Raw genomic sequence first — 13,374 nt, 5'->3', positions numbered from 1 at the left:
TTCATAAAGAAGAAGCAATACAATTAAACTGATCATACCAAATCGGAACAAAATAAATGAATGGAAAACAATTGAATAAAAATGAGTTCTGATCTTACACAAAAAAAGAAAGATTTGACCATAACATATGACACTATATAACACCTTGAGTAAAAGACAAGTTCTATTTAAAAGAACTTACTTAAAAGAGCTATACAAAACCAAAAAAAAAGAAAGAATACAATTAGCTCATTTTAGGTATATGAAACCACACCACCCACCACCAAACGGAGGCACCAAGAAGAAACCCCACATATTCAAAAGATTTTATGAAAAAAAAAAAAATTCAATGAAACCAAACTCTGATGTTGCTGTGATGATGATGATGATGGACTTAAACCGGTATTGCATCAACGTTTGATGAGTCTTCACATCTCAAAACAATACCTTCAAGGGTTGTTGGGAAAGTGCATCTCCTCCATTGCCAACCAGCTGCAAGTGGCTCAGATGGTGGCACTATCATCAACACATTATCGTTTCTCTGCACCACTCCAATCACACTCACCGTGCTTCCTTCTTTTATATACCTTATATTAAAAAAAACCAACAGAGAGATTCAGGACTAATACTTTATTAGTAGGACTCGTTTTGCTAATGAAAAAATGATTGTTTGTTACCCTTCTTTGAGCCGCATTATTCGATCATCGCTTGATAGATTCTTCTTCCGTAACCATCGAACAAAATCTGGAGACATCTGCTCGTTTCCGTGCTTAAAATCGACGACAGCAGAATCATCTACAAGAGGTGTCACCTTTGCACTGTTTCCGGTTTTGACTAAGGCTCTGAGTCCAGACTGAAAATCTGATATGTAAAAGTCCACCACATGTCTCTGCCACATTATGATTCACCTCTATAAGAAAGTGTTTTGTTGGAGGTTGAGGTAAATAATATAGCATTGAGGGAATGACTAACCTCTGATGATCTCAGTCCCCATGTGAAGAGACGATGTGAAGAATTGGCTGGTTTAGAACCCCATCCACGATACTCATATAGACACGTGGATGTGTACACACATCTCGGAACTCTCTGATAGGATGACTCAAGCGGCACATTACCACATGTAACCACCTACAAATAGTTTATAAAAAAGTGAATCAAGTTCATAAACATAACAAACCATGACTATAGATAGATGCAATCATTAGCTAAAGCTTATATCTTACCCCAGTGACCTTCACGTATTGACCATTTTTGGCAGTTCTAAGGTCAGCATCAGGATAACGAGCAATGAAATCAGTGACACCACGTCTCCCCCAACAAACATTCCAAACAAAAAGCGAAGCAACAACCGCAAAGAAGATGGCAACAACGATGAGGAGCATGGGATTGTGAACCGCGCCAAGAATGAAGCCTCCAGCAAGGAACCCCATTATAAATATAAGAACAACCAGCCACAGCACAGGCCTCGGGAAGCTCTTCAGGCTAGAGAAGTCATCCGGAGGACCAAGGGTAGTTACAGCCGGGTTGTGTACAACAGAAGGCACGTGCGTCTTCAAGGAGCCAGACGAGTCTAACGGACCAGAGACCTTCCTAGGGGCTCCGGAGGAGTTCAGAGGACCTGATGTGATGAGACCTGTAGCCGGGAGAACAGGAATAGGACCGGAGTTATGCCGAGTTCCGCCGCCGGATTGAGGTCCGGATGATTTCTTTAGAGGCTCTCCGTGTTTAGATAAAGGTCCGGAGTTCGTTTTCTTCATGGAGACAGAACCAGCAGCAGAAGCTAAAGAGCCAGACATACGAGCAGTGGAAGCGTTGGGAGCCCCTTGACCCGACTGTGCGAATGAGCCGGACCTTGAAGGAGCACCGGGAATGGGGCCGGACTTTCTTGACTTAGTCACATCGGTTGGAATCTCGAACATCTTCCCCAGCTCTCCTGATTTCTTGATGTCGCCGCCTGTGTAAGGCATGGCTACCGAGCTCATCGTTGGAGGTCGTTCTTTGGGTTGCTCGGGGCGACCGGATACGAATAGGCCATTGCCGAGCTGGTGAGATGGGTATCTAGAACCCATTTTTAAGGTTTACTTGAAAGAAAAAAACAAGATGATCACCTAACTTCAAAAAATCCTGCAGAAACAACGGAGGAAGAAGAAAATGAGAGATGACTTAGATATATGCATACTGCTTCACATGTAATAGACATAACAAATATTAAAAATGATGAATATATATAAAAAAAGAAATACATCGCTAGATCGAAGATAGTGACAGGCGAAAACCATGGGCGATGATACAACAATCAAGAAAAAGAAACTTTCAAGACCTTGCCGACAAGAGAACCGTATAATTAGTAAGAAATCAGACACAACTTGAAGTGGAACACTAACTATAAGCTCAGATCTCTAAGGTCCCCGGTAATGACTAATGATCCAAATCTTCTCATTAAACAAAAGATCAGCAGAAACAAAAAAAAAAACGATCAAACAAGAAACGAAGGGATTGATTCGTACCTGAGAGAGGTGTAAGATTCGGATAAAATGTAGTCCACGCCGAGGAAATAAAAATAAAACTATCAAGAACAAGTAGTTGCTATTCTGGGACTGACAGTAGAAAAACAGAAAGGAAGCAATACTGAGGAAGACGAGATCCCATATCCCCCTTGAGATATCTTCTCCGTCGTCTTGGATCTTGATCTCTCTCTCTCGCTCTCTCTCTGAGTTGTACCAGCTGATGAGTTGTCTCAGTCTTTCTCTCTCTCTCCTTCCCTTTGCTCTTATCTTTCTCTCTCTAAGAGGCTAAGATTTATTTTTATTGTCCCTCACCAAACTGAGAGAGAAGGAAGAAGAAACACTCTCTTCTTTCTTTTTTATTACAAAAAAATGAAAGATTTAAATTTGAAAATCTTTTTTTTCAAGGTCGACAATACGAAACTGTATTTTAAAAAAACAATTTGGTCGACATTATATAATCATTTAATAATAGGATTTAATCATTTGGTAGAAATATGTAACATGCCCAATGCAATCTTCTTTTCACCTAATATCCTTAATAATTAAAATTAGTTGGTCGTCTTTCTATTTCTAAAATCTACATATGACGTTTTATTGGTTCATTTTGCTTTGTCGATTTGGTTAATTACTGGAAACTTTTCTTTCAAGCAAAGTTAAATTCGAAATAATGATTGGTTACGTCGAATGGTTATGGTTAAGTCTATTTATTACCCGTAAATCAAGTCATCAAGATTTACGTTTGCATCACCTAATTTATTAGTCACTGCTTTAATATGTGAGATTCCGTTGATTTTAGTATGCATTATTCTAAACCTTAATGCGCGAAAGACACGTAATAGCTAATAATGTAACTCAATTATAATGATTGAAGCAAGACGGAGAAAACCATACACATTAGAGATATATGTTTATTTTAATTACGAAATACATAAAGTACGAATTTTGAATTTTGAGTCGGTCTCTTAATATAGACTAAGCTAGGAATAACCCACACAAACGTGAATACTTGTCTTGATGCTTTGTAAAAGTGTAGTTTATCTAATCGAATGCAACAGATGTGTTTAAAAACTAGGTCTCGTCATTTCACACCTCCTTTCTAATCACATAAACTTAAAAGTTAAAAGACTGGACCGGACCAAGCGAACTTTCATGATTATATATATATTTTCAAACACATAGCTAGTCACGGTGTCTGATGATAAACCAGTAAGGTCTGAGTAAGACACATGAAAAAACGTAAAAAAAGTCTCATACACAACGTGTCTGCGCCACAGTGTTACATGAGCCACCTCCTTCACGTTCATCATTTTCGTCGCTTTCTGGTTCACGCGTTGTACACGTGTGTTGTCCCTACCACGTCTTCTTGCTCGCCGACTCGCCTGTCAAACCAATCACCTTTTGTAAGCATTTTTATTCCTCAGCTTTTATCCTTTTGTTTCACTTTGCCTCAAACCATAGAACCCTCAAAACGTTAATAACATGGCCGGAAAGTTAAAGTATGGGCAAGTTTTTCAGCTGCTATGCATATCTTCCGTCGTCTTATTCCTCTTCGTATTCTCTCTGAATGTTTCCAGTGAAGCGGTGCCGCCCGAAGATAAAACGGCGACGGTTTGGCTAACTAGAGTCAAACGGTCTGGTAATGATTACTGGTCGAAACTTAAAGAGACTCTATGCCGTGGTCACTCCCACTTTTTCCCTCCCAACATAGAGTAAGTAGATACTTAATTGGTTTATTAGCTGGTCCTTCGAAAATGAAGTCTTGTGTGTCACGGATCCCCCTTCATATGATACTAGATAACTAGTTCAATATCTGTTCATAAACTTTTGTTTAGCTCTAGTCATTTTCTCACTTTGTGTATAGTTTTAGAGGAAAGGATGATGCAGTAGAGATAGGAGCAGGAGAAAAGATGAAAGAGGCTGTCACAAGAAGCTTCGAGTATAGTAAAGATACAGTGGAGGAAGCTGCCAGATCAGCGGCGGAGGTGGCGTGTGATGCCGCTGAAGCTGTGAAAGAAAAGATGAAGAGGAGCGTTTCCGGGGGAGAGACGACTCAGCAGCAGTCGGAGAGTACTAATGAACTTTAAGTACGTCGTCGCTCTAACTCATGTTTTTTTTAGTGTGTGTTTGTTCGATCGGTGTCTGAACAACAAAGTTTTGCCACGTCTCATATGCTTTGTATTGTTGATTACACCCACATACTTTTTTCTTTATATACGCATCGACCATGTCACATGTCGAATCGTCATTCTTCACTATCCTTTGCGTGCAAAAAACATTTTAGATTCAGCTAATTTCTTAAGCTGGTTCGTGAGAAAAATTATTTATTTAAGGTTATTTTTGCATCGGGGACTTGAAATCTCATCAATCAATCATATAAAGTGTTTATGGAGTCATAGTTCTCTTTTTGCGAGTGATATCTAGAGTCATAGTTCTTGCCTCACAAATATCTTTTCTCTATCTTTTTTGCCAACAAGCGCGAAAATATCTACTTACCAAAATATCTTTTTGCGACTCAAAATATCCATCTTTTTTAAAAAAAGTGTAGATATTATTATATCGATGAGAATTTAGAAAGATCAGTTATCGGTGTTATTTTAGCTTATCTTGAGATGCAAAACATCCACAGCGATTAACACACTGTACTTAACATGGCGAATTGAACAGTTGCCTTTAGAAAAAAAAATCTTAAATAAGTTGAACTTGTCTTAATTAAACGCCCCTGGAAATAAACTCAGGCCATAGTTTTTGATAATCTATGTGATTAGAAGCCGGCTGAAAAACAAAAACAAAACAAAGATAAACTCGTGAAAAGAAGAAACATTAGGTAAATACAATTAAAAAACTAAAATATCCAAAAAAGAATTTAAAAATGTCGATAAAAAGGGGCAGGTGTTCTTATCGTTTTATCTCCAAAACCAAACACTCAACCAAAACTCATCTCATCTTTTTTCTAATTACAGCTTTGAAACAGAACACAAAACCAAACATCTCCACTTCCGTCTCTATGGCTCGTTCCCTTTCGATCTCTCTCTCTAAAACCCGACTCACCACAGCAGCTGCAGCCTCTCTCCTCCCTTCGTCACGCCTCTTATCCTTCCGATCTCAATCCTCCGATCGCGGCGGCGATCTCCACGAAACCGACACCGCCTCGCCGTCTGATCCATTGATACAGAAGCTCGAGGACGCCGTTCACCGGATATTCGTCCGACGAGCGGCGCCTGATTGGCTCCCGTTTGTTCCAGGCGCTTCGTACTATGTCCCGCCTCCAGGATCCGGGTCCCAGACTCATGGGGTCGCGCAGCTCGTTGCGAAGCTGGCTAATCCGTTGACGGACGAAGAAACTCTATCCACCAATTCGTCTCACGGTTGGCCTTCCTCTGATTATTTCCTCAAAGGTTTGTTACTTTGTAAATTTATTTCCATTTTAATTTGATCATTTTAATTTTGAGCTAATTAACATATTGTTTTTGGTCCTTGTGTGTTTAGATGCACAACCTCGATTGATGGAGACTAAGATCGAGACTAGTTCAAATACTGAGTATCACTCTGAGGACGAGGAAGGTTAAAACTGTACTATTTTGAAGATAAGGATCATATGAAAACGAGCAGGTAGGACTATTATGACTACGGCCATACCAAAGTGCAACCATGTTTGTTTTATTAATCCCAAAATGTAAAATATATTCGAATAAGAGTAGTTGTATGTATGTATCTTTTACCCATTGCTCTTGTATATATTTCTGTTCACGAGAAGGGGTATAGGGATCAACTTCATTGGAAGTACTGTCTCTCTAGTTAACAGTCATTTATATAACTACTTACTGGCATTGGAACATTTAACATCTGATATAATCTTGTAATAAAACATGATCTGAAATTAGATTTTAACTCTATAATTAAACAAGAATTACAGCGCTGATTGAATGAAATAATATACATTGTACAGTTCCCCTCAAAACTCATCCAGCAGAAACAGATAAATCATCGTATGATGAATCATAAACATCAACGTTATCCCTCCATTTTTCAAAAACCGATCTGAACTCCGAACAATCTCTTGGATAACGAGACAAGAGAGACACCACTTTAAACTTAGTGTTAGGATCCAACTCCACTCCCTCCTCAACGCATCCCCTCAAAACCTCTCTCAACCCATCCTTGTCTTTCTCCTCGCACAAACCAGAGATAACAGTCCTATAAGTCCGCGCATTCGGCATAACCCCATCTCCTCTCATCTTCTCCAACAAAGAACAAGCTTCCTCCATCCTCCCTCCACGCACGAGCCCCTTAATCGCCACCGTATACGTCACAACATCCACCTCACGTCTCTCCAAAACGCATCTGTTAAACAAACGGATCGCAGCACCGTATTCACCGAGCTCCACAAGACTGTCGATCATCACGGTATGAAAACGAGCATCGAGGCGTACGCCGCTCTTCCTCTTCACGATCTCGTTATACATGTTCACCGCGTCTCGCGGCGCTTCTCCTCGACAAAGCGCAGCGAGAAAGCCGGTGTACGTATAACAGTCCAAAGCCAAGTCTCTGTTAGACATGTCGCGGAACACTTTCAACGCGGCCGTGGCGTTACCGACCTTGCAGAGATAGTTCATGAGCGAGTTCCCCATAACTAGATCCAACTCTGTTTCGGTACCGATGGTGATACCGAGATCGAAGTCTTTAGACAGACATAGACTAGAGAGCATCGTCGCAAAAGTATACCGATCCGCTCCTCTCTTCAAACTATAAAGAAAAACTTTACGAGCTTCATCGAATCTTCCGAGTCTAGTGAACATATGTATCATCGCATTGCAAAGAACGATGTCAGGAGCCAAACCTTTAGACTGCACTACACTCACCACTCCTAACGCTTCTCCCACCATCCCACTGTCCATAAACCCTTTGATCAAACTAGTATACGTCACCAGATTCAGCGAAAAACCGATCCGAACCATCTTGTTAACCAGCTCAACCGCCTTCCCAGGCTCTCCCGAACGGAAAAACCCACTAACCAACATGCTCCAGACATTAACAGAGACGGAGACTCCGCTACATATCATCATCCCAACCACTTGAAGCCCTTCGGCGGCAACGCATCCTTTTCTACAGAACACTCCAAGAACCTGCCCAAACCTCTCACCGTTGGGGTAAAACCCTTCTCTAATCATCATCTTCAAAACCATCTTAACCCTAACCAGATCTTTCTTACTGCACAAGTGACTCAACGCGATGTCGAAACTGAAGAAGTTCCGAACACGGATCCCTTGGAGAACCTCGAGAGCTCGATCGACGAGATCGTATTTGAAAAGAACATCCATCATCATGTTCATGGCGCGAGTGTTGGGCACATAACCGAACCTGCTCATGCCTCTGTATACCTCAATAGCCTTATCGTACACGTGTCCACGCCAGAAGATTTCGAGCAGCAGCAGTAAAACTCGTGGCTTGATTGCACAACCGGATAGTATCAAACCCTCTATGATTCCATCGATGCTCTTGTGTTGATGAGTTAGTCTCTCGACGACACTAACCATGTGGTTGAATGCTCTGTCATCGTGGAAGTAGTTGTTCTGCTTCGCGCAGCGGATGAAGAAAGTTAGGGTTTTTAGATCGGGAGAGGAGGCTCGTAAACGAGAGTAGACGTCGTCGTGAGTGAGTGGGGGAGAAAGCTGGCTGGTTTGGTTTGGTTTCGGAGAGGAATGAGTGTGGAACGAAGAGAAGCTGAGTGTGTTAATGAGTTTCCTCCTCTGCTTTATCCAGCTGCATCTCCATAGCATCTTAACCTCCGCGCCGAGATTCTAACCATGAAAGGAAGTGTTCCTTGAGAAAAATTGAGAGCTTTTCCGGGAGACCCAAGTTTAGATCCAAGAGGAAAGGGAAAAACCGCCGCCGGCAGAGTGAGGAGAGAGAAGAGAAGGAAATGGCGGAGGGGTTTTGGGATTGGGACGAACTAAACCCTGCTTGTGGCGGAGGGAGCAAGGGTTAAAAGGGGGAATTGACCGGACTCGGTTTGCTACTTCTAGTAACCGATTACACTCCGGTTTTGTTAATTTAATTAACTGTATAAGATTTTAACTTGCCTCCTAATTGTTAACGATAATTATTTCATTACCACTTGCAAGATAATAATCTATTGTTTACACTTTACAGTCACATTAAGAACATGATCATATGATAAATGAAATAAAAAAACATTAAATTACCATAAAATTGTTTACATTTAGAAACTACACCTATCAATAGCTATATGAACATGGGAATTGGGAAGGTTGCCAAAAAAAAAAAAAAAAGAAGAGAACAGCTTTAGAGAGATTGTGATTGGCGGTCAGACGTTAAGCAGAACTCTAAAGGTACTTTCTCATTCCAAAATCTCTCGGTTTGTTCGTCTTGGTACAGAGTTTCCGGTAGCTTGAGAATTCTTTTAGAGCATGTAGAGACAGAACAAACATAGTCCTGTTTCGGACAGAAGAGATAATAGTTTACAAGCAGGTTATGCAATTGGCTTTACATGAACTCAACACGAGGAAGAAGAAGAAGAATATCCAAAATGAATGTGGAAAGCATTGTCTTAATTGCTTCGTTTCCTTCAGCTTTATCAAATGCTACAATATATAGTCTTATCAATTGGGAACTAGTATATGGTGGTTACCAGCATAAGCAATGGTCACACACCTGATATTATTCGTCCCACCCAGAGCTGCCAAGAAGTAAAGACCTGAGAAGAAAGAAACATCCGTAGTTCACACAAATGCAGCTTAGAACCTGAAAGATCGTCGTCTGTCTGGTTATTGGGTAAAATACACACAATGGTCAGGATTCTGCAGAATGGTAGTGAATGGTCTTAAACATAGTAAATGCTACTGTTGCCTTCGGATAAACACAGGTGATCTAACAGAACTATCTCTGCTAAAGTAATAACAGAGAGACTGTGAACTAGCCTTAGCAAATTGCCTCTCGTCATGGCCCGTTGCTGCAACTCGCAGAACGGATTCAGCTGCTCCGACAGTATTAGCTAAGCGATGCAACGATATTACAGGCTGTAACGTGTGATATTTGGCACTCCAATGGATCCACAGGTACCCTTCACATTAAAAAAAAAAATATTATTTTGTAGATCATGTGATTGCAAGTGTCTTCCAAACAGTGCAAAGTGATGTCATCATAACAACGCTTTTGGCCTTATGACTTGTGCATTGATCGCAGAAGAGGTATGAGAATTATAAGAGTTATGAGGATGACACACCGATACACAACCAAAAACTCGTGCTTCTGTATATAAAAAAGCGGACGGTTTCACAGAAACAAAAGCTTGAGATTCGTATCCTAATCTGTAAGGATGACACTCGATTCAAAAAAAAAGAGAGCCCTCCTCGTATGGTGTAAACGAAGCAGGCATTGCAACACGAAAGAAACTTGAACATCCACTCGATTATGGGAAACTAAACACAAGGAAACCACATTCAATATGACAGATCAGGCATTAAAAAGAAAGAAAGAAACTTGAACATCCACTCCATTATGTAAAACTAAAGACAGCAAAAAAAGCACACTCTATTTGAACATACAGCAAGCAGCCACAACAAAAAAAAATATCGAAATTTTCGGATCCGATCAGCAAACCAGAGACCAAAGACAAACAAATTGTCGTACTCGAATCATCAAAACAAAAAACATCCGAGTATCTTACGAGACATTGAGTTGGCGAGGAATGATAAGAACATCGGAGAAGAGGGAGAGAAGAGTCGCGTTTCGATTAGCACAGTAATGGTGATAAACAAGCGTCCCGCTTAGCAGCAATCCTATCGCCTTCCCCATCTCTATCCCTCAATTTTCCCGGAAATTTTTGTTCCCACATTTTATTTCATACAGAACGTTTATACAACGATGGTTCGGTTTGCATACTAATTTTTGCCGGTTTGGTTTCGGTTCAAATATAGATTTTGATTCAATTAAAAAGGTTGTTCCCACTGATTTCGAATTTTGACGGTTAAGTTCCAAAGCCCAAAAGAGATGATTTAAAAAGAAAATATTGGACTTGTTTTGGCGGGATGAGCCGGCCCATTGCTGTAGTGCAACCCAGGCAACTCTTGAAACCCCAGATAGCAAGCTACCTTAATGGACTTTCTCCCTCAAAAAATAAAGTTAATATCGTGTGGCCCGATGGACCACATATCAGATATTAAACTGATAAGAACAGATACTACACTTGATCTTAGCCAAAAGGCCGAGAAAGGTATGAGTTGAGAGTAACATACGGCGTGATTTATATACACATCGAATTAGAGCGAACATATCTTTAGTAACCGATGTGGGGCGAAGAGCGTTTGATATTTTGGTCCCAACAGTTATTATTTAGATCAAACTTCTTGTACGTCCACACTCGTCGTCTTCATTCTCTGGTCACATCTCTCTCTGTATCAACGAAAAGTTAGACTGTTCAGCGGGTTATATACTTTATTCGAGCTCTAGCCTCTCACTATTGATTGATATCTTTTTGTTAAATTCCCAGAGAACTCTGAAGACTATTACAAAGAGATCTGTTGATTTACAATACATCCCTCATGGGGTGTCTGTTTCGGCTCTTGAAAGTTTGTTCTTGGGAATTCCACCCAATAGATTAAGTATTGTGTTTACTACACATGTTGTTCTGTTGAGGTCTAGATCTTTTATGCTAACTAGATTGTAATGCTGTGAGATTCTCTGGAGTCTGATGGTTCGTAATCTTATTCTTTGATTTGGGAATATAACATTTCTGATTGCCACGAGTATTATTTGAAATGCAGACAGTATTTGAGAGAACACACTGGGAACTTGTTTGGTTATTTGAATCACACAGGTCTCATGTATCCGAAGATCCAGCTGAGGGTGAAGATACACTGTAGCCAAATTCAAGAATTTGTATTACGATCTGATTTATGGAATTCGTGCCTTGGAGGATGAGCAAGCAGTTTCCTGAAATTACAAGTACTCCGGCCATAATCACAATAACATATTGTAACATTATGTCTTTCTCTTAATGATTTAAATTCTTTGACGGCACAGACAAAAAAAAGTAGTTTTGTGTACTCAAGTAAAATTACACTAAAGGATCATAGTTAATTTAGCATCTGATTGCTCATAGGGAATAATACAAGAGGGAGATTCCAAGAAAATGCGTAATTGTCATGAAGAGAGTGGAGATCACATAATAAAACTTAATGGGAATAACAAAACATCGATAAGCAGAGTTGAAGAAAGCCAAGGAAGAGTAAGATTAACCAGGTCCGACTTTAGGGATATCGTAGTGCTCACTCATGTTAGCCAGGTACTGATTGAAATCCTCAATCCTGTTACGGTGAGACTTGTTCGCTTCCTTGGCTAGCTTCTGTACATCAAGTCTCTGCTTCTGCTCTATGTACCTTCTTTCTGCAGGCGTTAACTGATCATCGTCATGTTTCGCCAATTCACTCCTACTCGCTTCATATTCTTCTTCTTCTTCTCCTTCGATCAATTTACCTAAAGCTTCGGTGTTTTCTCCTATAAACAAAACGCCAATAAACAACATATAAAAACTTTCTGAATGCCATGAAACAGCTCAAGTCAAATGGTTATACTAAATTTGAGAATGAAGCGGGGTCATGTGTACCTTCTATGAGTTCATGATCAGTAATTTTGAGAGCTTGTTCTTCTTGTTTCTTCTGTTTCTTCTTCTTCTTCTTGACTCCACCTGCTTTCACATCTAAAGCCTTCCCTTTTAGCTTTAGCTTCCCACCAATAACATTGTCGTATGCCGACATCTCTCTCAGCTGCTAGTAAAGAACACAATGCCACACAGCATATTTTAGAAATGAAACTGCCAACGGGGGAAATAATCCGAATCAGACAAAGACTTTAAGGCACAGAATGTCTGAAACTTAAAACGTCGGTGACTTGTTAAAACAATAATTTAAGTAAAAACTAGGCAGTTAGCAAATGAATAGGTATAAATGCACAAATCATTAGTTACATAATCAAAATCAATAAAGAGGTTCCAAAATCTCTACTTCAACATGCTCAGATCAATAAACATCAAAAGATCAAAATCAGCGAATCCTTAATTCTACCCCAATGAATCAAGAATCAATCAGATATCACACAGATCTTGGCCTCAAACAAATCAATCAAACAATAAGAGTAATTACATAACCTATATGTTTTTTTTTCTCGAAGGAGGAATAGTAGATCTATAGTGTATACCCCCTACTAATCAGCATAGAATCTATAGCTGCGAAGCCTACTATTCCATACAGCGAAACAACAGAAACCCAGAATCATGAGTTTAGAACTCAAAACCCTAACTAAATCAATCACCTTGAAATCGAGAGATGGGTTTGCTGAACGCGAGAACCAGAAAGAGGAGATTTTATATTTTTCTATCTATCTTATTAAAACAGGAACATTACAACTTCTTCTAGGTAGATTTTTAAAGGTGGACCTCATATCTATACTATTAAAGCAGGATCCTATTGGCTTTTTTACTAAAAATACCCCTTTCTTTAATAACATTGCATATTTCATTAAGGGCAATCAAGTAATATTAATAACAAATCTATATTGGATCTTTTTTTTAAATCCAGCCCATTGCCCACATCATCTCTTTTGGGCCATTTGGGCCGATTAACAAATCAGATTCAATTTTTATTTTTTTTGGATTGAGTTCGAGTCGGATCTTTCCGGATCCGGGTGGGTTCGGTTCTCATGCATAAGAATCTGAAAAATAACCAAATAACCAAAATATCTAAAACGGGTTCGGTTATTTATACTCAGAGTAACCAAAGTATCCGATTCAGTTCAATTTTTTGTATCCAAATTACTCAAAAGTAACCAAAAGTAACCAAAAATATCCATTCTATACAGTTTTTTTGGATAA

At 39.7% G+C, this 13,374-nt stretch overlaps 5 protein-coding genes, 1 long non-coding RNA gene and 1 other non-coding gene across 10 annotated transcripts; 2 read left to right on the top strand and 5 right to left on the bottom strand.

Annotated features, from left to right (window-relative positions):
- Positions 1-57: 57 nt before the first annotated feature.
- LOC108808230 (uncharacterized membrane protein At1g16860) lies at positions 58-2,824 on the bottom strand. The gene is made up of 5 exons (XM_018580409.2): positions 2,487-2,824; positions 1,203-2,103; positions 952-1,107; positions 657-868; positions 58-566 (listed from the first exon to the last, which is right to left on the bottom strand). The coding sequence occupies exons 2-5, from the start codon at positions 2,046-2,048 to the stop codon at positions 374-376; spliced, it is 1,407 nt and encodes a 468-aa protein (XP_018435911.2). The 5' UTR covers positions 2,049-2,103; positions 2,487-2,824; the 3' UTR covers positions 58-373.
- Positions 2,825-3,888: 1,064 nt separating this feature from the next.
- Positions 3,889-4,835, top strand: LOC108855468 (uncharacterized). 2 transcript variants are annotated; one of them, XM_057008431.1, is made up of 2 exons: positions 3,889-4,195; positions 4,354-4,835. In XM_057008431.1, exons 1-2 carry the CDS (start codon positions 3,966-3,968, stop codon positions 4,568-4,570), a joined length of 447 nt encoding a protein of 148 aa, XP_056864411.1. In that variant the 5' UTR covers positions 3,889-3,965; the 3' UTR covers positions 4,571-4,835. The 2 variants fall into 2 exon arrangements, with proteins under 2 accessions (XP_056864411.1, XP_018484810.2); XM_018629308.2 differs by having other exon boundaries at positions 3,903-4,195; positions 4,348-4,741.
- Positions 4,836-5,299: 464 nt separating this feature from the next.
- Positions 5,300-6,266, top strand: LOC108806786 (uncharacterized). Its single transcript, XM_018579015.2, has 2 exons — positions 5,300-5,881; positions 5,973-6,266. Exons 1-2 carry the CDS (start codon positions 5,356-5,358, stop codon positions 6,050-6,052), a joined length of 606 nt encoding a protein of 201 aa, XP_018434517.2. The 5' UTR covers positions 5,300-5,355; the 3' UTR covers positions 6,053-6,266.
- Positions 6,267-6,321: 55 nt separating this feature from the next.
- Positions 6,322-8,443, bottom strand: LOC108806697 (putative pentatricopeptide repeat-containing protein At1g16830). The gene has a single exon (XM_018578908.2). It carries the CDS (start codon positions 8,261-8,263, stop codon positions 6,446-6,448), a length of 1,818 nt encoding a protein of 605 aa, XP_018434410.2. The 5' UTR covers positions 8,264-8,443; the 3' UTR covers positions 6,322-6,445.
- Positions 8,444-8,698: 255 nt separating this feature from the next.
- On the bottom strand, positions 8,699-10,727 carry LOC108844203 (uncharacterized). The gene is made up of 3 exons (XR_008944908.1): positions 10,174-10,727; positions 9,159-9,567; positions 8,699-8,939 (listed from the first exon to the last, which is right to left on the bottom strand). It is a non-coding gene; the product is annotated as an uncharacterized LOC108844203 (long non-coding RNA).
- LOC130497933 (U2 spliceosomal RNA) lies at positions 10,530-10,723 on the bottom strand. The gene has a single exon (XR_008936978.1). It is a non-coding gene; the product is annotated as a U2 spliceosomal RNA (small nuclear RNA).
- Positions 10,728-11,575: 848 nt separating the features above from the next.
- Positions 11,576-12,900, bottom strand: LOC108822538 (uncharacterized). Of its 3 annotated transcripts, none has more exons than XM_018595685.2 (3): positions 12,816-12,900; positions 12,112-12,271; positions 11,576-12,002 (listed from the first exon to the last, which is right to left on the bottom strand). In XM_018595685.2, exons 2-3 carry the CDS (start codon positions 12,260-12,262, stop codon positions 11,740-11,742), a joined length of 414 nt encoding a protein of 137 aa, XP_018451187.1. In that variant the 5' UTR covers positions 12,263-12,271; positions 12,816-12,900; the 3' UTR covers positions 11,576-11,739. The 3 variants fall into 3 exon arrangements, with proteins under 3 accessions (XP_018451187.1, XP_056864403.1, XP_018451260.1); XM_057008423.1 differs by having other exon boundaries at positions 12,112-12,318; positions 12,816-12,871; XM_018595758.2 differs by having other exon boundaries at positions 12,112-12,274; positions 12,816-12,864.
- Between the last annotated feature and the right edge of the window lie 474 nt (positions 12,901-13,374).

This window comes from Raphanus sativus, chromosome 1 (assembly GCF_000801105.2).
Source record: "Raphanus sativus cultivar WK10039 chromosome 1, ASM80110v3, whole genome shotgun sequence".
In the NCBI taxonomy this organism is placed as follows: domain Eukaryota; kingdom Viridiplantae; phylum Streptophyta; class Magnoliopsida; order Brassicales; family Brassicaceae; genus Raphanus; species Raphanus sativus.
This window is presented reverse-complemented; position numbering and strand designations above follow the sequence as displayed.

Excerpts from the sequence above, each read along its gene's own strand:
- LOC108806786 (XM_018579015.2), top strand. The coding sequence starts at position 5,356 with ATGTCGATAAAAAGGGGCAGGTGTTCTTATCGTTTTATCTCCAAAACC. Across the intron at positions 5,882-5,972 it reads CTCTGATTATTTCCTCAAAG|ATGCACAACCTCGATTGATG; the intron begins GTTTGTTACTTT and ends TTGTGTGTTTAG.
- LOC108855468 (XM_018629308.2), top strand. The coding sequence starts at position 3,966 with ATGGCCGGAAAGTTAAAGTATGGGCAAGTTTTTCAGCTGCTATGCATA. Across the intron at positions 4,196-4,347 it reads TTTTTCCCTCCCAACATAGA|TTTTAGAGGAAAGGATGATG; the intron begins GTAAGTAGATAC and ends CTTTGTGTATAG.
- LOC108806697 (XM_018578908.2), bottom strand. The coding sequence starts at position 8,263 with ATGCTATGGAGATGCAGCTGGATAAAGCAGAGGAGGAAACTCATTAAC.
- LOC108822538 (XM_018595685.2), bottom strand. The coding sequence starts at position 12,262 with ATGTCGGCATACGACAATGTTATTGGTGGGAAGCTAAAGCTAAAAGGG. Across the intron at positions 12,003-12,111 it reads TGATCATGAACTCATAGAAG|GAGAAAACACCGAAGCTTTA; the intron begins GTACACATGACC and ends TTTTGTTTATAG.
- LOC108808230 (XM_018580409.2), bottom strand. The coding sequence starts at position 2,048 with ATGGGTTCTAGATACCCATCTCACCAGCTCGGCAATGGCCTATTCGTA. Across the intron at positions 1,108-1,202 it reads AATACGTGAAGGTCACTGGG|GTGGTTACATGTGGTAATGT; the intron begins GTAAGATATAAG and ends AACTATTTGTAG. Across the intron at positions 869-951 it reads GGGGACTGAGATCATCAGAG|AGACATGTGGTGGACTTTTA; the intron begins GTTAGTCATTCC and ends ATAATGTGGCAG.